Below are 27,188 nucleotides of genomic sequence, written 5' to 3'. Positions count from 1 at the left end.
ACCCCCCCACCCCCGCCCCGCAGATTCGCGTCCGGGGGTGAAAGCGAGGGGCGGTACATCCGGGTCACGTGGGCTGACTGCTTTGACCTTCTCCGCAGCTCGGCCATTTTGTCCCAGTCAGTCTCGAGGCTGCGGCTGCGGAGGGAGCACCTGAGGAGGAGCTGCAAAGATGCTGTCCGTGCGCGTCGCCGCGGCCGTGGCCCGCGCCCTCCCTCGGCGAGCGGGGCTGGTGAGCACCGGAGGCTGGCTGGAGGGAGGGTCCAGACAGCGGCGGGTGGCGATTGCACGGGCTCGGGCTCTCTTTCTGTGCGGAGGGTGAGGGGCTGTGGCGGGCGGCGCCATCTTGCCCCGCTGGCCGCTCGGCCTGGCCTGGGCTATCGGCGAAGGGCTCTTTTGCTTGCCCGGTGCGGGAGGGTGCAGGGTGCTGCAGGGGAGACAGTGACTTTCGTGCTGTCTGGAGATGGCGCCTCGGGACGATTCCAGTCTTCGTCCGAGAGGCCGGAGAGGGCCTTGGATGAAGGTCAGGGCTGGGGCGCTAGTTTCCCGAGGCCTGCTCCAAATCGGGGAGCCCGGGCCCCACGACTCCCCGGGACTTCCTCACTGAAGGTCAGAGCACTGTCAGCCCAGGTTGAAGCAAGGTAGAGAGCATTGCGTGAAGGTCAGCAGGCCCCGGCATTTCACCTTCTCCAGAGGTCGGTTCAGAGAAAAGCAATAAATGAAGGTGCCTTTCTGAATGCTTCAATATGCGATCTCTTAGTGCCGAATAGTGAAACGATCGTGAAAACACCGTACAGGTGCAAATATGCGTTTCAGGGCGGGCGCCACCCTGACAGCGGAGGAGCTGGCTTCCAGATTGTCTCAGACTGGCAGACTTTGGTTGGTGGTGCTTTGACTTGTTTTAAGATTTCATTCTTGAGGAATGTTAGTGATTGAAAACTCAGGTAAAATAGAACATAGGTTGGGAGATTCTTGTGAAGGTCAATGCCCTTCATTACTTAAATCCCTTGAAGTTAAGGACATAACCCCTAAAGGTTATGTAAACGATTTGACATTTGTGTTTTCATCTTCAGAGTTATCTCATTTTGGAAGGCCAAATAAATACGTTGGCCATTTACTGCCCTAACACTACCGCTGATAACATCTTGGATTTCTGTTAACAACAACAACAACAAAAAAAAGTACTCAAGGACATTCATCCTAGTCCTGTAGAAGGGAATGTCTTCAGAATATGCCTTGACCAACCGCAGTTATAGAAGCGGGGTCCGGATTCCTGCAGGATTTGTTGAAGGCAGTTTTTTTTTTTTTTAAACAAAGTTCATATTGCTGTATCTCTTAGTTTCTAACTAAACTCTACATTTAGAGGCTTTTTTAAAGATTGGAATAGAAAATCTATTGAGATTTGCCCCTTTTAGGAAGCAGTTTATAAAATTGAGGATTTCCACAACTCAATTGAAATACATTTGAAATCAAAATAATATTTATCTGGTGCTTTTAAAAGGAAAGATACTTTGTTAGCAGTTGCTTTTTAAAATATGCTTTTTTTTTTTTAAGTGTACTTACAGTGTACCAGGAACTGCATTAATACATTTTCACGTATATGAATAAATGCTTTCTCACGTGATTAATATTTGTGTGCTGATAATTTGATCATACCAAGCCTGCATTTGTTTAAACTTGCTAGTTTTATAAAGGCTTTTTTTTAAAAATCAGATTTCTAAAGAAAATTTCTTACACTAGGTCTCCAAAAATGCTTTGGGATCATCCTTCATTGCTGCAAGGAACCTGCATGCCTCTAACTCTCGTCTTCAGAAGACTGGTAAGTCATTATTTCGTGTCTGGACCACACTTACTACCTTGTTACTAAATGAAAAATGTTATGTAGGTTAAATACCTGCTGGGAATAGTTTTTGGATTTTTTCCATTAGTGAATTTTTTTGTCTCAATTTTAGTTACTGTGGAATTTTAGATTCTTAACCCATAATATGCCATTTAGCTCTATCTTGGTAAGTTCCCTTCTAGTGAAATGAACTACAATTATTTATTTCTCTTGATGGGAGCACAGGTTCTTTCTTTTTGTCATAATGAATACTTTTTGTTCCATATCAGTATATGTCAGGTGGTAGGCTTCTTTCTGACCTGTGAACCTTTTCCTAATAGACATTGAGAAAAGACAAGTAATTTTTATATTTATGTGTTTCAAAAACAGGAACTGGTAACCTATACCTGGCAGTCTGAATTTGCACATTTTAAATGCAACAGAGAAAAGAGTAGGTAAACTTAAGATTCTGTAGGTTGGGAAATTTCTTTTGAGATGTGCATTAGGTCTTTTGAAATACAGTTAGGTATCATCTGTATGCCAAAATGAGGAATATGGTACATGCTTCCCTTGAAAGGGAGAAGTACAAGTTTTCATCACTATTTGAAAGTGGGCATTCTGATGAAATTTTTCCTTGGCTGATATGATTAAAGTGTGAAGAAGAAATTACCCTTTTTTGTCAAAGTGAAGTGACATAAATGAACTTTCAAAATACGACGGATATCAGTACTTTTATTTTGTTAAACATTTGGGGTTTTTTTATTTTTATTTTTTGGCTGAGTGACTTGTGGGATTTTACTTCCTCCAACAGGGATTGAGCCTGGGCCTTTGGCAGTGAAAGCACGGAGTCCTGGCCAGTGGACTGCCAGGGAATTCTAAGCAGTTGCTTTTTAAGATACAGTTTTTATAGAATTTATGCAAAAATTCAAGTTTCAGATTTCTTAAGAGATTAAACCAAAGAATTAGGAGATAGAAAATACTTATTTTAGGGATATTGCTTAATTTGATTAGCTCCTTACATGGGCTTCCCTGGTGGCTCAGAGGGTAAAGCATTGGCCTGCAGTGCGGGAGACCTGGGTTCGATCCCTGGGTCGGGGAGATCCCCTGGAGAAGGAAATGGCAGCCCACTCCAGTATTCTTGCCTGGAGAATCCCACGGATGGAGGAGCCTGGTAGGCTACAGTCCACGGGGTCACAAAGAGTGGGAAACGACTGAGTGACTTCATTTCTTCTTTTACCTGGTTTATGTTTGTCTTGTGAAGTTTTCTCTCAATCACTTGGATTCATTTTCATAGTGGTAGGTATCAAGCTTTTTTTTAAAGAATATTAATTTTAGAATACAATTTAATTATTATGATCACAGCTATAGTTTATATGTTGTTGAGGAAATGAGTTTGGAAAAAATCTTTGGACTAGGCTGTTTATTGTAATGGAATTGTCCTCTCTTAATAGGCACTGCTGAGGTGTCCTCTATCCTTGAAGAGCGTATTCTTGGAGCTGATACCTCTGTTGACCTTGAAGAGACTGGGCGTGTTTTAAGTATTGGTGATGGTATTGCCCGGGTACATGGGCTAAGAAATGTTCAAGCAGAAGAAATGGTAGAGTTTTCTTCAGGTTTAAAGGTAAATTGTAAAATGAGATTTTATAGTTTTAGCATTGGTGTTTCCTTAGTTATTAATTTAGTAATTCAGAGATTGTTTCACATATTTTTTTTTTTTAAACTTAGAATCCGAATCTGCTTCAGTGATTTTGTGTTTGTCATTACTATAAATTGTGAAAAGAATAAATTTTTTTGTTAACCAAGCTTTTACCCTCTGGATTGATATACGCATAAGTTGTAACCATTAGCACCAAAATACAAAATTGGGTGAATCTTCAACCAGATTGTGAAAAGTTCAAGTCTGTTTGTAGCTGTTAAGATCATTCTATACAAAAGCATTTGATTAGTTAAATTCATTTTTGGTAGAAAGTTGGAAGTCATTGACTTTGTATTTCTTGTAGGAATAGACCTATTGTTGAGAGGTGAGGGAGTGGTGTTATCAGAAGCACTAATTATAGAAGTGTGCTTTTTTCTATTAGATTGAGTGTAGTTGGACAGTAGGGTGAGAAATCAAAGTTGTAGGAGTCATGGGTTCTCTGACAGAAGCAGAATATGATATCCAGGTGGACCAGGGGCAGTAAAATTATCCACTAATCACATAGATGGGGGAAAGATTATCTTGGTCTTGCTGGTGTCCAGGATGGAAAAAGAGCTTGTTGGTGTGAAAGACTAATTATGGAGCCAAATGTTTTATTGGTAGCTCTCAGACCTTGGCTAAAAATTTACCCTTTCATCTATCGTTGTGTGTATCTTTGAAAGGTTAGGCTGAAATAGAGGAACTCATTTTCATTTTCTTTTAACTTTTAAAAGATCTAGGAATCTAGACTGATTCTGCCTTAAATAACTTTTGTCATGATGGAAATGTTTTATAGATATGATGGATACGGTAACTACTGAAGTTTCTCTGACTTGGGTAACAAGGCAATTACTAATTGCAATTTTAAATAGCCACATAATGTTAGTGGCTACTCTGGTGAACATTAGAGATTTAGACTAAAAATTTTGTACCTGCAATGGTATTCCATGGTACTCCTCTATATTTACTCTGTAATTCTTGAGAGCTTTATTTATTGACCAGATTCAGTTCCTGGACTAGCCTTTTTGCATTGATTATGTATGAGCTGCTCCTGCTGCTAAGTCGCTTCAGTCGTGTCTGACTCGGTGTGATCCCATAGACGGCAGCCCACCAGGCTCCACCGTCCCTGGGATTCTCCAGGCAAGAACACTGGAGTGAGTTGCCGTTTCCTTCTCCAATGCATGAAAGTGAAAATTGAGAGTGAAGTCACTCATTTGTGTCTCTTCGAAACCCCATGGACTGCAGCCTACCAGGCTCCTCTGTCCATGTGAGATTCCAGGCAAGAGTACTGGAGTGGGTTGCCATTGCCTTCTCCAGTGTATGAGCTAGGGACCTAAAATCTTAACCATTTTGAAATATGAGATGACCCAGCACTGTTCTACTGTACAGATTTGTTCTTGATTAGGTAGCTTTTAATTTCACTTTTTACTCACTTGATGGATATAGGTTCTTACTAGATAATCTTTAAAAAAGATTGTTTATGAGTTCTCACAGATGGAAATCAAGGATGTCTTCCTAGTTGACCTTGACACTTTACTTCATCCTGGTCACCCCATTCAAAAACCGTAGTCAAAGGAAATGCAGTGGAAGAAGCTTAAGCAGTTCGATTTCTTTGCTTATTTTAGTTTTTAGAGGATGTGGTAAGGTGCATGTTTGGCTTATAATTTTTTTTTTTTTTTGGCTTATAATTTTAAACTCTGATTATTTGAGGTAACTTGACAAGTGTTAACTGAAGATTGTTTGGTGGAAAAATAGAAGTGAACCAGATTTGAAAAGTTGGTATTGCTCCCCCTTTCATTTTCATATGTAGTGTAGGTATGTGGGAAGAAATGCCACTCAGGCTTCATGGATGTTCAATTATGTCTTTTGTATAGGGTATGTCTCTGAACTTGGAGCCTGACAATGTTGGTGTTGTCGTGTTTGGAAATGATAAACTTATTAAGGAAGGAGATATTGTGAAGAGAACTGGGGCTATTGTAGATGTTCCAGTCGGTGAGGAGCTGCTGGGTCGTGTAGTCGATGCCCTTGGTAATGCCATTGATGGAAAGGTAGGTTTAACATTTATTGGATTTGGTTGTAGCTTCAAAAGAAAGAGCCAAATTGATTGTTCTCGGATTTCTTATTGTTCAACAGGGTCCAATTGGTTCCAAGGCCCGAAGACGAGTTGGCTTGAAAGCCCCTGGGATCATTCCTCGAATCTCTGTGCGGGAACCAATGCAAACTGGCATTAAGGCTGTGGATAGCTTGGTGCCGATTGGTCGTGGTCAGCGTGAGCTGATTATTGGTGACCGACAGACTGGGTAAAGACTTAACGGCTTGTTAAAAGTTCTAAAAAAAAAAAAGTTCTAACTAAAACAGGCTCTATTGAAAGGTTACTTTTAGACTTGGAATGGTAGATGTTAACACTTCGGCGATACAGCGCGAGTAGACTGTAATAGGAGAGTGACTTGTGTGGAATTTAAGTTGGGGGATGCTTTGGAGTACTTAGTAAGGTTTATGTTTATTTTTCCTTACAGCAAAACGTCAATTGCTATTGACACAATCATTAACCAGAAACGATTCAATGATGGAACTGATGAAAAGAAGAAGCTGTACTGTATCTATGTTGCTATTGGTCAAAAGAGATCCACTGTTGCCCAGCTGGTGAAGAGACTTACAGATGCAGGTATTAAGGAACTTCATTCTCATTGTGGTTATCTGGGATGCTGCAAATCTTAGAATAGCTTATGCTTATAATGAAGTCTGATTTTAATTACTCCCTAATGAACTTAAATTTCTACTAATACAAGTCAGTACAAAAGTAATAAGTAAAAAACTAATATATCAGTAGTATAAAGCAGCAGTAAACTTAAGGTTTTGTTAGTTTCTTTAAAGTAGAAGCTATTAGACTGGATAGTCTTAATAGTAATGACAGTAGTAAAGTGCTTAATGTAGTAACCTCCAATTTAAAATCACAGTGTTAGTAAACATGTAAAACTTGATGTTTATTTTCTTCTCAGATGCCATGAAGTACACCATTGTGGTTTCAGCTACTGCTTCAGATGCTGCCCCACTTCAGTACCTGGCTCCTTACTCTGGATGTTCAATGGGGGAATATTTTAGGGATAATGGCAAACATGCTTTGATCATTTATGATGACTTATCCAAACAGGTCAAAAGAAATGTATTTTTAGATGTATTTACACGTTTGTACGTGGTAGTTGACAAATGTAGCTCCTGTCTAATAGGTGAGCACTTCTCTATACTGTAGGCGGTTGCTTATCGCCAGATGTCTCTGCTGCTGCGCCGACCCCCGGGGCGTGAGGCCTATCCCGGTGATGTGTTCTACCTCCACTCCCGACTCCTGGAGAGAGCAGCTAAAATGAACGATGCTTTTGGTGGTGGCTCCTTGACTGCTCTGCCAGTCATCGAAACACAAGCTGGTGATGTGTCTGCTTACATTCCAACAAATGTCATTTCCATCACTGATGGACAGGTATTATTTTTATGATTAAATAAGTGAAAACTTTGGGTGATTTCAAGGCAGTAATTGAGACTGGTAGTTTTGAACTAATTTGTTAAATTCCTTTTACTTTTCATTATGGAAAACCTCAATTGTAAAGAGAATAGTATAATGAAACCCCACATATCCCACCTGTTTATCTATTGATGGGATAGTATACTTCATGCTTGCTTTCTTTTTCCTCTCATTTCTCTTTTGTGTGTCATTTTGAAGCAAATCCTAGAGAGATCACATCACTTCACCAGTTTAAGTTTTAATGTAAATACGGTACCTGTTTTTTTTTGCATCTCACATCTCCTCATCTCAGCAATGGAATGTACAGGATGATTTTGAGTTGTGAAAGATTTGAGGAGCTCTTTAGGATAAGAAGCCATTTAGTATTCTTCAGTTTTGGGGCTTCAGTTTTTGCTATAGTGACTTAATTGTGAAAATAATTGATTTCTTTAAGCTTGCTAACATGCCTGTGTATTTTCCTTACATTGTAGATCTTCTTGGAAACAGAATTGTTCTACAAAGGTATTCGCCCTGCCATTAATGTTGGTTTGTCTGTGTCCCGTGTCGGATCTGCTGCCCAAACCAGGGCTATGAAACAGGTAATTTGTATCACTTTGTCACTAGATTAAAAATAAAAATGTATTTGTATGGTGGTCTGTCATTGAAGTAAGTATTTTTGTATTGTGTGAGTTAACCATTTCTATGTTTCAGGTGGCAGGTACCATGAAACTGGAGTTGGCTCAGTATCGTGAGGTTGCTGCTTTTGCCCAGTTCGGTTCTGACCTTGATGCCGCCACTCAGCAACTCTTGAGTCGTGGTGTGCGTTTGACTGAGCTGCTAAAGCAAGGACAGTATTGTGAGTTGTACATTTGGTCAAGTTCCTACTCTATATTAGGACCTGGGAATATCACATAGCTCCTTACAAACTGTAGTATGTGCCATTACCTTTGATTAAAGATGTTGCCTTTTGAATGTGACTGATATCATTTTAATTAAAGTACAGTCATTGTATCAATGAAATGCTAGGATGGGTATAATAAATCTTTCTTTTGGAAATTAAGACATAGTAGATTCCATGTCTCCCCACTATTGCCTTCTTGGCTATATACATGTGGGATCTGGCAGATTTAAAAGAATGTTGAAAGTGAAGGTCGCTCAGTTATATCCAACTGTTTTCGACCCCATGGACTATATAGTCCATGGAATTCACCAGGCCACAACACTGGAGTGGGTAGCCTTTCCCTTCTTCAGGGGATCTTCCCAACCCAGGGATTTGAACCCAGGTCTCCCGTATTGCAGGTGGACTCTTTACCAGCTGAGCCACAAGGGATAACTAATAGATAACTAATAATTAATAAAGGGTAACTAATAAAGAATGTTAGTGTTGGGAATTCCCTAGTGGTCCAGTGGTTAGGACCTCTGTGCTCTCACTGCCAAGGGCCTGGGTTCTATTTCTGGTTGGGGAACTAAGATCTCGCAAGCTATGTGGTGCAGTCAAAACAATGTATTATGTTACTGTAAAATTTCAGCAAGTTACTTACACCCAAAACAGTCCTGTTGGGTGATATATAGTGCTCATGGAATAAGTGTGAAGATTGTACTTCAAGGCCTACCAGTAAGAGGAAAAAACTGTTTCTCCAGGGAGGTGGGAAGGAGTACTAATACGGGATTTCTGCTTGTGAAATTTGGTGATCTGTGGAGACATGTTAATAATTTGTGGAAAAAATAAGTTTCTCTAACTCTGGAAACAGTGGCATGCATTTGTTGAGCAACTTATTTCTTTTCAGCTCCCATGGCTATTGAAGAGCAAGTGGCTGTTATCTATGCGGGTGTCAGGGGGTATCTTGACAAGCTGGAGCCCAGCAAGATCACAAAATTTGAGAATGCTTTCTTGTCTCACGTCATCAGCCAACATCAAGCCCTGTTGGGCACAATCAGGTATGAACACAACTGATGTCTCCTTTTTTGTAAGCTTTAAAAAGTCTTGTTAAAATTCTTTTGAATTCTATAACTAGGTTAGTCATTGAATTTTTGCCCAGGTCACAACTGATCTGCTTTTGTTTTCAAATAGGACCGATGGAAAGATCTCAGAAGAGTCAGATGCAAAGCTGAAAGAGATTGTAACAAACTTCTTGGCTGGATTTGAAGCTTAAACTCCTGTGGATTCACATCAAATGCCAGTTTGGTTTTGTCATTGTTTCTTCTAGTTCCATTTGTAAAAGGATTACTCCAATACTGCAGATGTACAGTAATCACATTAAAATAAAGGTTCCATGTTGCATGGTGGTTTTCTATAGATTGATTCTTTAAAAAGAACTGAGATTTACTTTGAGGGATTGGTAAATATGTTTCTTAGCTTTTTTTATTTATTAAAGTTAGCAGGCCTACATAATATTTATGACTGAGTTCTTTGCACGATTCCAGAGTGTCTTGTGATTGATTGATTAAAGAGAAATTCACTAACTGGCCATAAGAGGCAAAGCTCATATTTGATAATGTGAAAAACCTGACCGGCTTCTCTGCCCAGAAGACTGATCTGCATGAAGAGGTACTGTAATCAGTAAAAGAATAGGGTAACTAAGGTTTTCAAGGAAATGAAAAAAAAAATGCTAAGTGGAGAGTGAAAGATTAGGACAAAAATTGTGAAAGTAGGTATCAGAATGAATAAAATTGTGAACATGTCAATATCTTTGCTGTAAAATACCTTTTGTATGCTGCAGTTCTTAATTATGAAGTGATCAAGTTTTCATGGTTAGTATGTTTGGTCTTATTTAGGAAATTTTTACAGTCATAGAACTATATTTTCTGTTACGAGTTGTGAAGATTTGGTGTCACCTAAGAGCTTAGTTCACATATTAGAGTTCTCTAGAGAAATGAAACACAAGTGTAGTTGTGTACAGAGATTATGGTGTTGGCAAATTTGAAAGGGGATGTGGGCAGGTTGGAGACTTAGGGAAGTGTTTCATTTGGAGGTAGAATTCCTTCTCCCACAGTAGACCTCAGGTTTTTCAAATCATCTAAAAAAATACCTTTACATGGGACTTCCCTGGTGGTCCAGTCGTAAAGACTGTCCCCCCCCCCCCCCAACCAAAAAAAAAAAAAAAAACCCTTCACAGCAATACCTAAACAAAAACTGGATACCATAGACAGAATCAAGGACAGGGCTGTTGATGAAAAAATGGCAATCTGTTGTTTGTCTACCCCCAACTTTCTGCTCTCTAAAAGCAGCTGACTTTATATGTGTGATCTATTGATTTCACCTAGTAGTTAAGAATTTTGCATGTGGACACATTACACACCCATATTTATCATTAGAAAGTAGATTATGATTTGGGATAAGGAGAAATTTTGCTTATGTGACAGCTGAAGAAAGCCAAAATGTTTATTTTTAACTTCCTCTCAGAATCTTTGTATAAGCAGAATATTTTAAGATCTAGTTTTTAAAAATTATTTTGACTGCATTGGGTCTTTGTTGCTTTGCTTGGGCCTTCTCTGGTTGCACTGCATGGGCTCCTCTTGCACAGGCTCCAGGCGAGTGGACTGCAGAGCGTGGGCCCAGCTCTGCTGCACGTGGACTCTTCCGTGGACCAGTGGTTGAACCCATGTACCTTGCATTGGCGGTTGGATTCCGATCCATTGCACCACTAAAGTGAAAGTGAAGTTGCTCAGTCCTATCTGACTCTTTGCAACCCATGGACTGCGCCTACCAGGATCCTCAGTCCATGGGATTTTCCAGGCAAGAATATTGGAGTGGGTTGCCACTTCCTTCTCCAGGGGATCTTCCTGACGCAGGGATCGAACCCGGGTCTCCCACATTGTAGGCAGATGCTTTACCATCTGAGCTACCAGCACCACTAAGGAAGTCCCTAAATAGTTGGAGTTTAATTTGTCTGATGGTAGTGAGGCACATCAAGTGTACCATGTGAAAAGAGTTTTTGTGAGTTTGCTCATGTAGACCAGTTTCTGTTCATAAACTATGAATTTGGAAAGTCATTTAAGTCTTTGATTATGTGGATTAAGAGCTGCGGCCCTTTCCCTGATTTTATTGACATAAAGTTCAGCTCATTCTATTGCTTGCTCAGACTCATGTCCATTGAGCAAGCCATCCGGCCATCTCATCTGTTGTCTCCTCTTCCTGCCTTCAATCTTTCAGGTATACTTGGTTGCTGAACAGCTATGGTTCATCATAGTGAAGAGTTCTGCCTGTGTGATTCAAGTATCACCTATTTGTAAGTTCCAACACCTCTGAACTCAGTTTAAACTAAAGCCCAAAAAAGGCCATAATTTAACTGGAGCCAATTTCACACATCTGCTAGATATGTAACAGCTCCCAGATGTACTTTGTGTTTTACTCCTGTGCCTTTTACAAACATGAGCTTCTGAAGTGTTTTTAATAGTTTATACTGGTGCCATGGAGGTGTGTTCTTAATGTGAAGACTAAGCAAAGATAGGGTCATTTCAGTAACCTGAAACCTTTAAAACTACCCAAATAGCCTGATATTTTCACAAACCAGAGAGCTAGGAAGGAATTTGAAGTGATGCTGTTTATCTCCTGATTGCTGAAGACCTGTCATTCTATGCTGGAATCTGAAGGACGATGTGAAACTTCCCATGTGAAGTGTACTTTGCTATAGCTCCTTCTAGTTAAGAAGCTTTGTTTATAGCTTGCTGAAATCTCTTGGGAAGGATCCAACAGAAACCATTTGTCGTTTATAGGAAGAAAACTACAGCTGTCAAATACCTGTTCTGTATTCTAGTTATAAGATGGGGTAGGCTCAGTGATATTGAAAGAGGAATAGCTTATATATAATGCATTGTTTGTGACTGAAATATTAGGTTGGCACAAAAATAATTGTGGTTTTGCATTGTTGAACTTTGCTCTTTGATATTGGAATACTTTGTTTTTTGGGTTTTTTTGGAATACATTGTTAAATGTGGTTATGTTATACATAAAAAAAAATTGCAGCAATGAACCAGGAGCAACAAATTCTGAGACTCAGTGCAGTTTTTTTAAAACCACTCAAACTAATGTGATGGGTTATCTCACGGGCACATGACTCTTCTGATCAGGCAGGCCTGAATACTTTGCCTAATGGCCTTCCTGTGTAGCAGGCAAATGGCCTGTCAGAAGGTTTTTTTTTTTTTCTAGAATGTATTTTGTACAGCTTACAGAGGAGTGGTGAACATCTTAGAAGGTACTTGACCTTTGGAATTTGAGGTTTTATGGCTTTCAGATTTAATATCTGTTGATAATAAAGTGACGACTTCTCATGTCTCTTTCAAGGGTATAATTATGATTATAGGAGTATTAAGATAGGCATATTTTAAATAGTAGTTTATTGAGCATCAACTGTGAGATTAAAGAGCATGCAAAGTGAGCGAGACAGAAGTACCATTTCATTTAGGTTTTTTAACATTTAGAGTTATGGTGGGAGGACAAAAGACATTTACTGACTTTGTAAATTCTGTGCAGTTCCTACACAGAAATATACATCAAATGCGGTAGATAAAATACCTACTGGTAGAACTGGAAGAGTTCATGCATGAATTGGCTTTTGGCCAGAGGAAACCTTGTTTTATGTTGTCCAGTTGCTCAGTTGTGTCTGACTCTGCGACCCCATGGACTGCAGCACGCCAGGCTTCCCCTGTCCTTCACTTACCTCCTGGAGTTTGCTCAAACTCATATCCATTGAGTTGGTAATGCTATCCAACCATCTCATCCTTTGTCTTACAGTTGATTTACAATACTGGTATTAGTTTCAGGTGTGCAACAAAGTGATTCAGTTATATTTGAAATTCTTCTGCACAAAAGTTATATACTCAGTTACCTACTTATGTCAGTATAAATTCATGGTAATTATTTTGTACTTTGAATTATAATCCAACATTATATATAGATATTTTTGTTGTTGTTCAAATTTAGCTTATTTGCTGCCCCAGCCCTAGAAAGTCTTGTTTTTTTATTCTTCTTTTTGATTTTACAAGTTTTACACACATACACCATACATGTACATTATGTACATACTGGATATGAGTTCTTACAGGATAAAAGTATCATAAATTTCCCGTTTTTGGCCACACTGGGTCTTTATTGCTGCACTGTGGGCTTTCTCTAGTTGCGGCAAGCAAGGGCTACTCTAGCTGTAGCGCCTGGGCTTCTCGGTTGTGGCTCCCCTTGTTGCATAGCACAGGTTCTAGCACAGACAGGCTTCAGTAGTTGTGGCTGTTGGGCTTAGTTGCCCCACTGTATGTGGGATCTTCGTGGACTAGGGGTCGATACGTGTCCCCTGCATTGGCAGGTGGATTCTGAACCACTGGGCCACCGGGGAAGTCGTCCTCTTCTGTTCTTCAGTTTGTCTTTCTTAAAAGGTGGCTTTGAAGAAAAACAACAACAAAAAAAGCCCTATATACAGTAGGTTGTCTTATGTAACAGTGACTATCAAAGTTTTTCCATCTTTAAATTACTTCAATCAGGAATACGTCTGAGTTCCTTACCTCACTCAAGAAAATTCTAAACTTAAAAGATGTTGAGAAGGGGGAATTTCCCCCTCGCACTCCGTTTGACTGGCCTACTAATAAAATGGACACCAGACAGATTAATGAGAGGAGTAACAAATTTTAATCCATGCACATAGAGGTCTCAGAAATGGGATATAAGACGTGGCTAAAGCAGGTAAATTGCTTTTTAGACAAATTTGAGAGGAATTGTCAGCACAAACTTAGACTATGGGTGCTTAATAAGTGAGTCTAGACAGAGTTTGGATTTGGGGTTGTAAATAAAAGAAGCATAACAAGTTTTGTTTATGCAAACTTCTTGGCCCTGAATTTCCTGTCTACGGGGATAACGATGTCTTTCAATCTCCTGGTACACAGAGGGGACCTTTCAAATGGGAGGTTTATTTCCTGATTTCAGGGAGACAGGTGTTAACAGTGTCCTTCTTGCATTTGCAATTTCTTAAGTAACTTTAATTAAAAATCACGCTGCTGAGGATATTTTGGGGGTGGTCTGCCTTGTGTCCCAACAGTGCAAAGGGTAGACCACGCTCACCCTTGTATTGTTGCACACAGCTAGCCCCCGGGCACTGAAGCCTCCTCCTGGACGTCTTCCCTTTGTATACTATTCATGTCCTGTTCTGACCCTCTGCTCCACTCCTGAATCTACTCAGCTTCTAATCTTAGTGATGAAATCCAGCCTCTCTGCCTTTGACATTGGCTTGACCGACCTAATACCACAGCTTATTGCCGTTCCCTGCTTGGCCAGGTCTTGCTTCTCAGATCCTGGCTTTAGCTCCTTGGCTAGGTTTGCCCCTGTCTTCTGGAAGGGAGGGATCAGGCTATCGGAACTGAAGTAAAAATTGGTATTGACTGCTGTTTTTGTTTTTTTAATTTATTTTTGGCTGCACTGGGTCCTTGTTGCTTTGCGCAGGCTTTCTCTAGTCATGGCAAGCGGGGGCTACTCTTCATTGCCAAGAGTGGGCTTCTCACTACAGGTAGTTTCTCTTGTGGAGCAGGGGCTCTAGGCTCACAGGCTTCAGTATTTGTGGGCACAGGCTTAGTTGCTCCATAGCATGTGGAATCTTCCCCGACTAAGGATTGTGTCCCCTGCATTGGCAGGTGGATTCCTATCCTCCGTGTCACCAAGGAAGTCCAGGACTGCTGTTGATGATCAGGGAGAGCTTGTTGAATTCCCTGTCTGGTACTATCATTGTCTAATCCATGAGAGTGCATGAGAAAATAGCATCCTTACCTTGAGGGGCTTTGCAGTCTTCTTGGGGAGGTAAGCTATCCACGAGGAACAGAAATTACAGAAAAAACGTGGATATAAATCATATTTCATCAAGGGCTAGTTAGTGTAATAAGGATGACGCATTCTAGAAATTCAAGAAATGAGAAGACATAAGGGCTGGAGAAGGTGGGGAAGTGGTGCCGAGATAGAATTTGAGAAGAGAGAGCAGCACCCAAGGCAGCCTGCAGAGGAGCAGCACTGTTGGGCTGCCAGAGAAGCCTGACTGGCCTGGGGCGGGGACGGGAGGAAGCCGGGGAGTGAAGGGGGAAAGGTCGGGGTAGAGGAGGTCTTCACGGCCACACAGGGGCATTTGGGACTTAATTCTGATGGGGAAACGTGACTTTGTGAGGAGAGCAGAGAAAAGAAGCAGGCAGTACTTCAGGAAAGAACAACTAAGGTGAGTTGGCAGAGGAGGAAGAGGAATGCAGACTGATTTTTTAAAGTGTGAAAGGAAAAGTGGTGATTTTAGTGGGCAATTGTTATTTTTGCCACTCACCATCCATTTATCCCATTTCAAGGGAAAGATCCCAATTCCTTCTGGGGAAGCCTCCCTTTCCTCTACAACTCTTCTGGAAAACAATATGACAGTTTTATTTCAAAAACCTTAAAAATGTTTATATTATTTAACCTGTGATTACATTATGAGGAACTTTTCTGAGGTATAGTTGATTTTCAATGTTGTGTTAATTTCTGCTGTATGTAACACTGTGTGTAACACTGTGTGACACAGTGGAAGCAGTATCAGACTTTATTTCTTTGGGCTCCAAAATCACTGCAGATGGTGACTGCAGCCATGAAATTAAGAGATGCTTACTCCTTGGAAGGAAAGTTATGACCAACCTAGACAGCATATTAAAAAGCAGAGACATTACTTTGCCAACAAAGGTCCATCTAGTCAAGGCTATGGTTTTTCCAGTGGTCATGTGTGGATGTGAGAGTTGGACTATGAAGAAAGCTGAGCACCGAAGAATTGATGCTTTTGAACTTTGGTGTTGGAGAAGACTCTTGAGAGTCCCTCGGACTGCAAGGAGATCAGTCCTGGGTGTTCGTTAGAAGGACTGATGCTGAAGCTGAAACTTCAATACTTTGGCCACCTCAATCAAAGAGTTGACTCATTGGAAAAGACCCTGATGCTGGGAGGGATTGGGGGCAGGAGAAGGGGATGACAGAAGATGAGATGGCTGGATGGCATCACTGACTTGATGGACATGAATTTGGGTAAACTCTGGGAGTTGGCGATGGACAGGGAGGCCTGGCGTGCTGCGGTTCATGGGGTCACAAAGAGTCAGACACGGCTGAGCGACTGAACTGAACTAAATTTCTGCTGTACAGCAAAGTGAATCAGTTATATGTATATAGACATACAACACACACACACATTCTTTTTTTTAAAATCTTTTCCATTATGGTTTATCATAGGATATTGAATATAGTTCTCTGTGGATTCGGTAGGACTTTGTAGTTATCCATTCCAGTGTAATAGCTTAAATCTGCTAACCCCAACCTCCCACTCCATCCCTCCCCAAACCTCTCCCCCTACCTCTCCCCCTTGACAACAACTAGTCTGTTCTCTATGTCCACGAGTCTGTTTCTGCTTTGTAGATGAGCTCATTTGTGTCATATTTTAGATTTCACAAATGATATCATACTTGTCTTTCTCTTTCTGACTTCAGTTAGTATGATAATCTCTAGTGGCATCCATATTGCTGAAAATGACATTATTTCATTCTTACTTATGGCTGAGTAGTATTCCATTGTATATATGTACCACATCTTTATCCATTCATCTATCTTTGGACATTTAGGTTTCCATGTCTTGGCTATTGTGATTAGTGTTTCTATGAACATTACATTATGAGGAATTTTAACAAAAATTTATGTAAAAGATATTTATCACAGTAATATTTCTAAAAGCATTAAGAGAATGCTAAGAAAGTATTGGTATATCCACTTGATGGGAAATTATGCAAAAGTTAAAAGTGATACTGAAGATTTTTCTTTTTAATTTTTGGGAGGTTTGAAATAAACTCACATTGTATAAACTCAGAGGTCCAGAAAGCAAGAAGTGACAAGTAGGTTTTCTTCCCGCCTATGTTCCTCTGCCCCATTCACCCCCGCATAAGAGGAACATTTAAAACACGTGAGTCTATTCTTTTTCCTCCCTACCCAAATGGCAGTTTGTTTTGCATCTTGCTTTTTCCCTACTTTATAGCTGGTGATCGTTCCATAACAAAACACAGAGCTTCCTCATTTTTTTAATGCTTGAATATGATTTAATTGCATAGATATATTACAATCTATTTAGCTAGTCCTCCACTGATGGCATTTAGTTCTTTCAGATCTTTTGCCAGAATAACCATGCTGCTATAATTATATCCATATTTCACTTTGCACATATGAGGATATCTGGAGGGTAAACTCTAACATGGAATTGTTGGATCAAAACATAAGAGCACCTAAGAAATTCCTTGGTGCTCCAGTGGTTAGAACTCAATGCTTTCACTGTAAGACTTGTGGCCAAAAAAAAAAAAAAAGAGCATTAAAAATTTTGGTGATATAGCAAAATTTCTCTTCACAGACATTTTCAATTTTTTCATGAAAGAGTGCCTGTCCTGTCCATTCGGCCAGCACCATGTGCTATCAAACTTTATGTTAGCAAAGGTGTATTAAAGGATTTTAGAAAATACTAATGAAATATTACGTTACAAAAGCAAGACTCAAATATGTACAGTATAAACTTAAAAATGCAAATGTAGGACTTCCCTGGTGATTCAGAGGTTAATAATCCGCCTGCCAACCATGCAAATGCATATTATTGGAAGAGATAATGCCAAAATATTAACAGTGGTTTATATTAAATGTACTGATTCATTATTCCATAATTGCTGTAGTCCGACTCTTTGCAACCCCATGGACTGGCCTGCCAGGCTCTTCTGTCCATGAGATTTTCCAGGCAGGAATACAGGGGTGGGTTGCCATTTCTTACTCCAGGGGATCTTCCTGGAGTAGTGTTATTGCTGGAATAGTGTTACTGCTGGAGTAGTGTTATTTAACTTCATTAGTAAAATGTCCCAAGTTTGTTACAGACCCTTGCGGGCTTCCTTGGTGATGTAGATGGTAAAGAGTTTGCTTGCGATGCAGGTGACCCAGGTTCGATCCCTGGGTTGGGAAGATGCCCTGGAGAAGGAAATGGCAACCCACTCCAATATTCTTGCCTGGAGAATCACCAAGGACAGAGGAGCCTGGTGGGCTACAGTCCATGGGGTTGTGAAGAGTCAGACACGACTGACAGACTAACACATTTCTGCTGTAAAAAACAATTCAAAGCAAGACCCATCGATATAGTACAAATACTACTTGTTTTTTTATTCCCAACACCTGTTGAGTTGATGAGGTTTATAAATTAGTAACGAATGAGGAATATTTTCTGACAGTGTGGACAACTATTTGAAATTTCCAATCTTGCCACCGGGTGGTGGAAGAGAGTTAAAATTCAGGGGACCTTGTGGGATCTGAGCCATGAAAATCAAGTACAATGTACTATGAGAGGTTAAGCAAAATGTTAAAAATGAAAATTTAAACAATTAGAATTGTATTTAAAATATTTGTTCCAAAATATCCAAAACTCCCAGGAAAAACCTTGATGCTATCTGTGGCACTTCAGCATCTTTCATTTCCCCAGTTGGCACTATTTCTTACCCCTCCTTTTGTTGAGCGTCCTCCTGGTACTCCTGATGATACTGTCAGACTTCCCTTTCTTCCTTCTAACCTCACCGCTTTCCAAGGAGCTGAACAACCGGATTAATGGGTGCATGTCCTCGGAGTGACCCAGAACCGGAGGCCACCTCTCCATCTTTTTTGTTGCAGATGACTCTATTGGTAGGATTTCATCACAGGGGTGGGTGAGGGTGGCTGGTATTACCAGGCAGAGCCTTCCAACTGTCCTTCAAATCACCCCAGCAGCTATCTTTTCACTGTATCTGTACCAAGCTAGAACCTGCTCAGAGGCACAGTTTGCCTTTCCAGGTCTGAGGCTGGGGGCTGGCTCTCTTGGCCTTCATCCTCCCCTCCTTGAGTGGATCTGTCTCAGGAATGACCTCTATCTTTGGCTCTGATTCTGTTTAGAGGGGCAGAGCTGTAACTGAGCTCCTCATACTTTAAAATACCTTATGACCTTGGTCAATCAGCCTCTGTGGGCCTCAGTTTGGTTCAGGGCAGATAGCGCAGGGCAGTGCTTTGTCCTAGAGTGCCTTATCACTGCAAAGCGGGGATGAGCCTGACTTGCCCTGGGTTATGAGGGTGTTCTACTAGGAGAATGCAGGGAGAGGAAGAACGCTGGGGCATCATAGTTCCGGAGGGATTGGTGGAGAAGGGTGTTGGGTCTGGATCCTAAGAATGCGGAAGGGTCGGGGAGGAGCTGAGTTCTTGGACACCTTGTAAGGACCCCACTGAGGGACCGGGAGTCAAGGGCCAATGACCTTTCCATGACTTTTAGACTAAAACATGCTTATCTGTGGCGGGTGCCTCTGGGGCCCCGCACTCGAAAAGCTGAAGCGTCCACACCTGACGCGGCCGACAGCGTTGTCAGTGCTTAGGCTTCACGGAGGCCACGCGCGGTCCCCACCACCTCGGATCCGGCTGGGGCTCCTTCCACCAGCGCGCAGGGCCTGGATCTCTCCGCCAGGAACTGGGTCAAGGGAGGAGGGAGCTGTGGGTAGGAACCGAGCCCAATTCGGGGAGGCGACAGAATCGGTTCCTTCCAATCCTTAAAGGTCTCCCGAAGGAGGGGGACGTAGGGCTCACTGACTGACGCCTGACACCGCAGGGCTCTAACCCGTGGGCCGCCTCTCCCTTCGGCGCGGGACTAGTGCAGGGTGCGGACAGACCTGGGGCGCAGCTCAGGCAGGAGTCGGAGGTGCAGGGTGATGCGGCCCGCGGAGGGGCCGGGGGAGCAGGGTGTGGTGAGCGTTTGGCGCGAGAGCGGGGGTGGGGCCGGGGAGCTGGGCGGGGCGGGGCCCCGGGGGCGGAGCGGGGGTGGAGGATGGGGCCGGGCTACGCGGCTCGGGGCAGGCGGGGCGGAGCAGATGGGTGATGTGGGGCGGGGCGGAGCGGGGGAGCAAAGTGGAGCGGGGAATCCGGGGGCGGAGCGGGGGCGGAGCGGCTCGGGGCAGAAGGGGCGGGGCAAGAGGGTGGGTGGGGCAGGCGATGGCGTGGGCGGGGCCGAGCTGGGGAGCTGGGCGATTGCGGCTCGGGGCAGGCGGGGCGGGGAAACTGGGAGGGATGGAGCGCGGTGCGGGGGCGGGGCGGAGAGGGGGGACTGGGCGGGGCTGGGCTCGGGGGGCGGGGCCGGGCGGTGAGGCTCGGGGCAGATGGGTGGTGTGTGGGGCGGGGCGGGGCGGGACGGGCGGTGGCGTGGGCGGGGCTTAGCTCTGGGTGCGCGGCCGGGCTGGCGGGTCCTGACATTCCGCGTCCCCGCGCGCCTACTCCGGTTCTCCCCGCTGCTCGCTAGCCAGCCATGACAGGCTCACTGTTCAAGGGGAACTTTTGGGTAAGTCGGCGAGGCGAGGGATCCATCACCTGGCTTGGGAGTTGGGGGCCCAGAAGGGAGCCGTGGGCCCCTGTCCGGAGCAGAATCGGATCGGACTGGCCGCCGCCGGCCCCTCTCTGCGCTGCCCCCAGCCCGCCGCGCGTCCGCGAGTCCCCGGTGTCCGGTTCGCAGGGTCTCCCTCGGCCGTCCGCGCCCCGGGTCACCGCAGAGAGGTGTAGCCTTAGAGCTGGGACATTCCCCCCTCATCTCACACCTGGGGAAACCGAGACCCAAAGGGAGGAGCCACCCTTTGGGGGCAGTCCGGGGACAGTCGCCGGGTGGTCCCGGAGGCTGCGCTGTGAGCAGATTTGGGCGGGGAACGTGGGTCAGAGAACGTGCGGTAAACTTCGCCGGGTTGTTTGGCTTTTCCAGGTCCGCGGAAATGTACAGCCTGTCCGAGCCTGAAGACATTAGCGGGGTTCTCTAGCAGAAGCTTTGCCGGTCTCGTAGCCCCGTTTCCTGAGCCCCTCCCAGCCTTTGCCCCCTGTCCCCCTTTCCAGAGGGAGGCTGGTGCGAGCCCGAGGACGGGCCCAACCAGGAGGCGGCAGCTCAGTCCTCGTCTCCTCTGTCCAGTCCTCTTACCCCCTGTCCTCTCGCTCCCCAGGTGCCCCTCAACAGTCTGTGCCCCCTCATTTGGAGGAGCCACCCTCATCCTTTTAAGGCAGGAGCAGAAAGTCAGCTTGTCTCCAGACGGAGCTACTGCTGCCAAACCGCCGCTTGCCCTTACCTGCAATCCCGATGTGAAGTGAAAGTTGCTCCCTCTGTCTAACTCTTTGCGACCCCATGGGCTATACAGTCCACGGAATTCTCCAGGCCAGAATACTGGAGTGGGTAGCCTTTCCCTTCTCCAGGGGATCTTTCCAACCCAGGGACTGAACCCAGGTCTTCCACATTGCGGGCGGATCCCTTACCAGCTGAGCCACAAGGGAAGCCCAAGAATACTGGAGTGGGTAGCCTATCCCTTCTCCAGAGTATCTTCCTGATCAAACTGGGGTCTCCTGCATTGGGATTCTTTACCAACCAACTGAGCTATCAGGGAAGCCGAAAGGAAAGCAACCTCGATGGCTCCCCGTTTAGCCTCATAGCATCTAGCAGGTTCCTGTCCCCCATGGAGAGTGCTGCCTAGAGAAACTTGGCCCTGTGACCTGGGGGACACAGTTTAGACCCTGCCTTGAGGGGTCCCTTTTTCTGGAGTTTTTGGGGTTCTCTTCAGGCATAATGCCCACCTGTGGGGTATGGTCCTCTCACCCCAAGCAGCTTCACAGAGAGGGTGCATGGCCTTGGAGCTGACCCTTGGAGGAGGCCTGTGAATTCTTTGGGTAGAACAAAGGATCCCTGGGTCCCATGCCAGACACTGTGGGAAAAAAACAGCACAGGGAAGCCCTTCCTGATTGCGCCCGATAGTGCATGTTGTATTCCTTCATAGTTTTTGTCCTTTTTGGTTTTGAGGTTGGGGGCCTGCAAGCATGTGGACCACCTTGTGGACAGCTGTTGTCTGGCTTTCAGTGCCACTGCTCCTTGCACGGGCTGATGCCCGTGAGATCTCAGCAGATAGCTGTCGAATGAGTACAGTGGATCTATAAAACGGACAGGGCAGGTAGTGGGTTGAGAGCTGCGGCCTCCATCCTCAGAGGGCTCCCAGGCTACAGGGAGGCAGCCCCCCAGCTGCTCCCAGAGGCAGTCTTGCAGGAATGGTTAGGGGAGGGGGCAGACATGAGGTCTGTGTTGAGAGTTAGAGATTGGGTAAAGGTCCAGGGTAGAGAACTTTCTGGGTTTTTACTTTTTTTTCCCCTCTGAGCTTTTGCTTTCAAAAGATATAAGATCCTGAGAGATAGTTTGCAAAGATATCTTCCATTATCTTCCATTATATCCATTATTGTCAAGTAATAAAAACAGTAATAGCTAACATTACTGTGTACAGAGTCTGTGGCAAGCACTGTGCTAAACACTTTACATATACCACTCATTTAAGTCTCAGCTACCCTATGGGGTACCTTATTGACTATCCCATTTTACAGAGGAAACTGAGTGGCAAACAGGTTGAGCAACATTCCCACGATTGTAGAGCTGTTAAATAGTGCAGCAGGACTCTGCATAGACCAAGTGCTCATTGAGTGCTTTCAATGAGGCTGGTGCTCAGTGAGAGTGTCCTTTGGCACCATCAGATGTAGGTGCTGAGACATCATTTGACTCTTCATGTGGATATCTTTCTTCTTCAGCTCCAACCACGAGCTCCTGGGGGGTCTGCACTGAGGGCCACCACCCACTGAGCCCCCAGCACTGCGATGGTGCTTCTCATACGGATGCTCAGGAACCAGGCAGATGGGACAGTCAGCCTAGATTTGAGAGAAAAGGGGTAGAGGGAAACTATTGGAGACTTCAGGGGCTACCTGAGTTGCTCTCATATTCTCAAGGATGGGTAGAGAGCGGGGAGCAAGGCTGTTGTTATCACTGAGGGGATGGCAGCACCTCATGCTTCAAGGACAAGAAGGTTGTGATGGTATAAGGTAGAAAACTTTGAAAATGAGTGGGTATCAGTTGATTGAATTGAACAAATATTTGAGAAAATACCTTCTCTGTGTAGAGGTGGCATTTGCAGGGATCAGAGCACTCTCTTGGGTTGAAGGTACATTCCTCATTAGGAAGCCAGCAGGGAGAGTAGACTTTAGTCTTGAATGCCTGTCCTCAGGGATATAGAGGACAAAGGGGTTGGGGGATGGGAGAGTTCTAGCAAGGGCCAAGGGGCAGAAAGGGTCTGTTCCAAGATGGAAATCATAGGGAAGGGACAGGAGGAGACCAATGAAAGGAATGGCAGAGGGTAAGAGCAGTCAAAGACACAGGCCGAGGTCACCAATTGAAGCCGGGCAGTGGGGGAGAGGAAAGAAAGGCTCGGAGCAGGCTCTGCATAAGGCGAGCAGGAGATGAGGTGCTGGTCCCAGAAAGAAGGAAGTCAGGCAAGGAACTGGTTTGTGCGGAGAGAAGGAGGAGGAGGAGGAGGCAGAAGTGATATTGACAGTATTAACCACAGGGGTAGCACTGGTGAAGACCGAGATTCGCAGCATCCTGAATCCCTGGCCCAGCCCTCAGCTTTCAGGACAGTGCCAGGGTTGCTGGATATGGGGAGGTCCTGGGGAAGGAACAGGGGGCCAGACAGCAGGGTTTGGGGGGTATTTTAATGTTTTAACAACCAGTACAAACAGTGAGTGTGCTCTGATGTCTGGTGGTCAACATTCTAGGTCTGAGGACTTGGTAGAGGTGGCCCCAGTACCTTGGAAAGGGTGTCCAGGAAAGACAGTACATGGAACAGCAGAGGCTCTGAGGTGGCCTGGCCAGGTTTGAGTCCCCATCTGCCCCTTATAGCTGAGTGACCTTGGGCAGATAACTTCAACTCTTATTCTGTTTTTCCATGTCGAAAAATGAGGATAATACCAATGTCGATGCTCTAGGACCGTTGTGAGGATTAAATCAGAGTTCTGTGATGCCTGGCACATAGTGCGCACTTGAGATTGTCAACTATGATCAGCACAGAGGTGACAATTAAAGGAAGCGGTTGACAGTTACTCAAGGAGAAAGAATCAAGAGCTAAGAGGTCCCCAGGGAAGCACTCTTGGTGAATACCTTGTTTTGGCAGGAGTAGAGAGGCGTCAGAGGAAGAGAGGCAGAGATGTAGGGATTCAACCCTCACAGGAGCCATCACAGGCCCAGGAGAGGAATGTTCCATGGAAGTTGAGAGGCCCATGGTCCAATTAGGTAGATGTTCCTGAAAAGGCATGAGGCAGCGCATACTGTATAAATAATCTTCAAATGCCACATGGGAAGTTCATTTAAAGGAACCTTTCGGTGGATCTGTTTGAAAAGATCTCTTTAAAATTGAGATAGTCCCCAGCTGGGTTTGCCCATGTGCTTTTTCCCTCCCAGCAGTGGTGTGGTTAAGCCATGCTGTTATTTATCCTGGTTAACGTTGATGGTATCTTGTGGGAATAAGAGAGGGACCGTGGGTGTGGTTTCCAGGGCTCCAGGGAAGGTGGCCACAAAGGGACAGTCCCAGCCTTTGGCCTGTGGTCAGAGGGGCCTTGCACAGGTGACCTGTTCCAGGAAAGGGAGATGCTTCCTGCCTCAGGACAGTCCCTCATTCCTCATGAGGGTGTGATACCAGCCTGACCCTGTGTTTCTTCTAGATCCTTATTTTGACCTGGTCTTCCTGATTCTCACTGCTCAGCCCAGACCAGCTGTCTATTGCCTGTCCTATCCTCTCCCACCCCTGTGCCTGCGGTGGGCGAGGCCTCTCTCCTCTGCTTGGGGAGTGACCAGGGGAAGGCTTGGGGCTCCTGAACTTGCTCGCTGCCCCTGACCACCCAGGGCTGTCCCTCTGCTTCAAACCTCTGACCACTTTGGAATCTCTCCTTTCTGGGTCTTACCAGAGCTTGAGTTGGTGCTATCCTGCCTGGTGGCAAAATGCAAGATAAAGGCGTTGACTTTCGTCCCTTCCAGTTCATTCTTTCTAGAGCAGCCACTGGGGTCTAGCTTTAAAATAATTATCAGAAATCTTTTTTTTTTCTTGTTTTAGCATTGTAAGAATTTAATAAGAGAGTCATGGGATCTACCTTCTAAGGAAAATAAGAAATTCTTCTCTTTTTTTGACCATGAGGCATGTGGGAGCCTAGTTTCTTCACCAGAGTGCGAACCCAAGCTCCCTGAATTGGAAGAGCAGTCTCAGTCACTGGGACTGCCAGAGAAGCCTCCAGGAAAATAAGAAATTCTTATTGAAATATATAAAACAAAATCTAAACAAGTGGAAAGAAAACAAAAGTTTGTTGACAAACTTTTAAAAAGTCTAGATGATGCAAGCATATTCTTTAAAAATCCAAATATTCCCAAATAACTTATAATGAAAAACAGTATAAATATTATTTATGTTGTCACAACGTGTAGACTGTTTTTTATTTTATTTTTCTTTGCCGTGTGACTTGTGGGATCTTAGTTCTCTGACCAAGGGGCGGAACCCATACCCTTAGCAGTGAAAGCAGAGTCCTAACCACTGGACCGCCAGGGAATTCCCACAGCGTGTAAAGGTTTTTTATTTTTAAAGCTAAGTGTGTGTGTGTGTGTGTGTGTGTGTGTGTGTTTAGTCGTGTCTGATTCTTTGTAACCCTTTGGACTGTAGCCTGCCAGGCTCCTCTGTCCATGGGATTCTCCAGGCAAGAAATACTGGAGTGGGTTGCCATTTCCTTCTCCAGGGGGATCTTCCTGACCCAAAGATGGAACTCGTGTCTCCTGCATTGTAGGCAGATTCTTTACCCGATGAGCCATCAGGGAAGCCTGAAGTTGTATATTATAGTTAGATCTCCATTCTTATTTTTCCTGGACTTTCTAATTCTTCTTTTTTGAGGGAAGACATTATTCACCTTTATCAGAGACCTTTTTTTTTTTTTTAAAAAAGCATTTATTTATTATTTAATTTTGGCTGTGCTGGGTCTGTACGGGCTTTTCTCTAGTTGCAGAGAAACGTAGGCTTCTCTTTGCCCTGGCTTCTCTTGTTGTGGAGCTCTAGAGCACAAGCTGAGTAGTTGTGGCCCACAGGCTTAGTTGCTCTAGAGCATGTGGCATCTTCCTGGATCAGGGATGGAGCCCATATCTCCTGCATTGCAAGGTGAGTTATTTACCACTGAGCCACCAGGGAAGCCCCAGAGACCTTTTTTTTTTCAATGCTCCACTCTATCAGTTTTTTCCCCTGCACAAACAACAGTTTTTTTGCAGATTAAATTTACACAGTGAATGTAGAATTCTGAGTTTGGTGTCTCAGATACCCACTACAGGAACACGTACATAGATAAACACATAGTTAAAGTTCATTCTAAAGTCAAAAAGACTTGGTGTGTGCAAACTTGGTATAAGTGTATATGGATGCATGTTAATTTATGGATTTTTCTGGTAAAAGCAATTATAGATGTCATTAGCTGGTCAAAGCAAAATATTAGTTACATCCAGACATATACAATATTCAAAGTACCTCTGTTTGTACAACCATTAGATGTTTTTGCAATTAACTTCTGTAATTTTCATTTACTGTGTCTTAAGTAAAATCAGAATGTCCATTTGGACACATTTTATTACAGCATAAATATCATCTAAGTTTCAATGTTAGTGAAAAGCTCATCTGAGTAGGAAGGGGCTGACATTTTTCTTTCCTCCTCTATACTAGAAATCTCCAGCTCTGACAAAAGAAAGGGGAGGGGGGTTAAATAATAGGAACTGTTGGTTAGCTTTATAGAATGACATGTCACTGTAATTTTTAAAAAATATTTGTTTGCTTATTTATTTATTTGGCTGCATTGCTCTTGTTGCCACGTGTGGGATCTTCGTTGCTGTGTGCCAGAGCTTTGTTGCAGTTTGTGAGATCTAGTTCCCTGACCAGGGATTGAACCCAGGTCCCTGGCCTTGGGAACCTGGAGTCTTAGGCACTGGACCATTGGGGATGTCCCTAGCCATAGTAATTTTTAAAAATAATAAAACTATTAGAATTTTCCAACTGTATCAATGGGACTATTTAAGATATGGTTGCCAGGAATTTAAGAACTCTTGCATGTTACGAAAATCCATGAAGACTGAGAGCTATATGATCTCACTCTGGAAAAGAGGCAACAGGAAACCAGATACTTTGGACACTGTGTTCAGATAGCTGCTGTTGAGTCTCACAACGTTCAACACAGGCTTCGGAGCCTCCCTCAGAGTCAGGGGCTTCTAGCTTCCCAAACAGCCTGCGTGTGAGGAAAGTAGGAATAGCAGGCTTCTGAAAGACATAGTAGGCTCTTGACATGTTGGTTTAAA

At 43.9% G+C, this 27,188-nt stretch overlaps 2 protein-coding genes across 2 annotated transcripts in view; both read left to right on the top strand.

Moving 5' to 3' along the window:
* The first annotated feature begins 80 nt into the window (after window positions 1-80).
* On the top strand, window positions 81-9,268 carry ATP5F1A (ATP synthase F1 subunit alpha). The gene is made up of 12 exons (XM_043444031.1): window positions 81-229; window positions 1,738-1,816; window positions 3,268-3,437; window positions 5,366-5,539; window positions 5,625-5,791; window positions 6,008-6,156; window positions 6,491-6,642; window positions 6,742-6,966; window positions 7,479-7,586; window positions 7,699-7,843; window positions 8,775-8,925; window positions 9,059-9,268. Exons 1-12 carry the CDS (start codon window positions 170-172, stop codon window positions 9,138-9,140), a joined length of 1,662 nt encoding a protein of 553 aa, XP_043299966.1. The 5' UTR covers window positions 81-169; the 3' UTR covers window positions 9,141-9,268.
* A 10,907-nt stretch (window positions 9,269-20,175) lies between these two features.
* The window catches only part of PSTPIP2 (proline-serine-threonine phosphatase interacting protein 2), an 80,518-nt gene continuing 73,505 nt past the window's right edge, over window positions 20,176-27,188 (top strand). Inside the window, exon 1 of the mRNA XM_043444116.1 lies at window positions 20,176-20,321. Coding sequence (XP_043300051.1) covers window positions 20,289-20,321 — 33 coding nt within the window. The 5' untranslated portion in view covers window positions 20,176-20,288. The remainder of the gene's footprint in view (window positions 20,322-27,188) is intronic.

This window comes from Cervus canadensis, chromosome 23 (genome assembly GCF_019320065.1).
Source record: "Cervus canadensis isolate Bull #8, Minnesota chromosome 23, ASM1932006v1, whole genome shotgun sequence".
Taxonomy (NCBI): Eukaryota; Metazoa; Chordata; class Mammalia; order Artiodactyla; family Cervidae; genus Cervus; species Cervus canadensis.
Note: the sequence above shows the minus strand (reverse complement) of the source record. Positions and strands in the feature narration are given on the sequence as shown.

Coding starts and splice junctions, on each gene's coding strand:
- ATP5F1A (XM_043444031.1), top strand. CDS start 170: ATGCTGTCCGTGCGCGTCGCCGCGGCCGTGGCCCGCGCCCTCCCTCGG. Junction 6,643..6,741: donor ATGATGACTTATCCAAACAG/GTCAAAAGAAAT, acceptor TCTATACTGTAG/GCGGTTGCTTATCGCCAGAT. Junction 7,587..7,698: donor AAACCAGGGCTATGAAACAG/GTAATTTGTATC, acceptor TCTATGTTTCAG/GTGGCAGGTACCATGAAACT.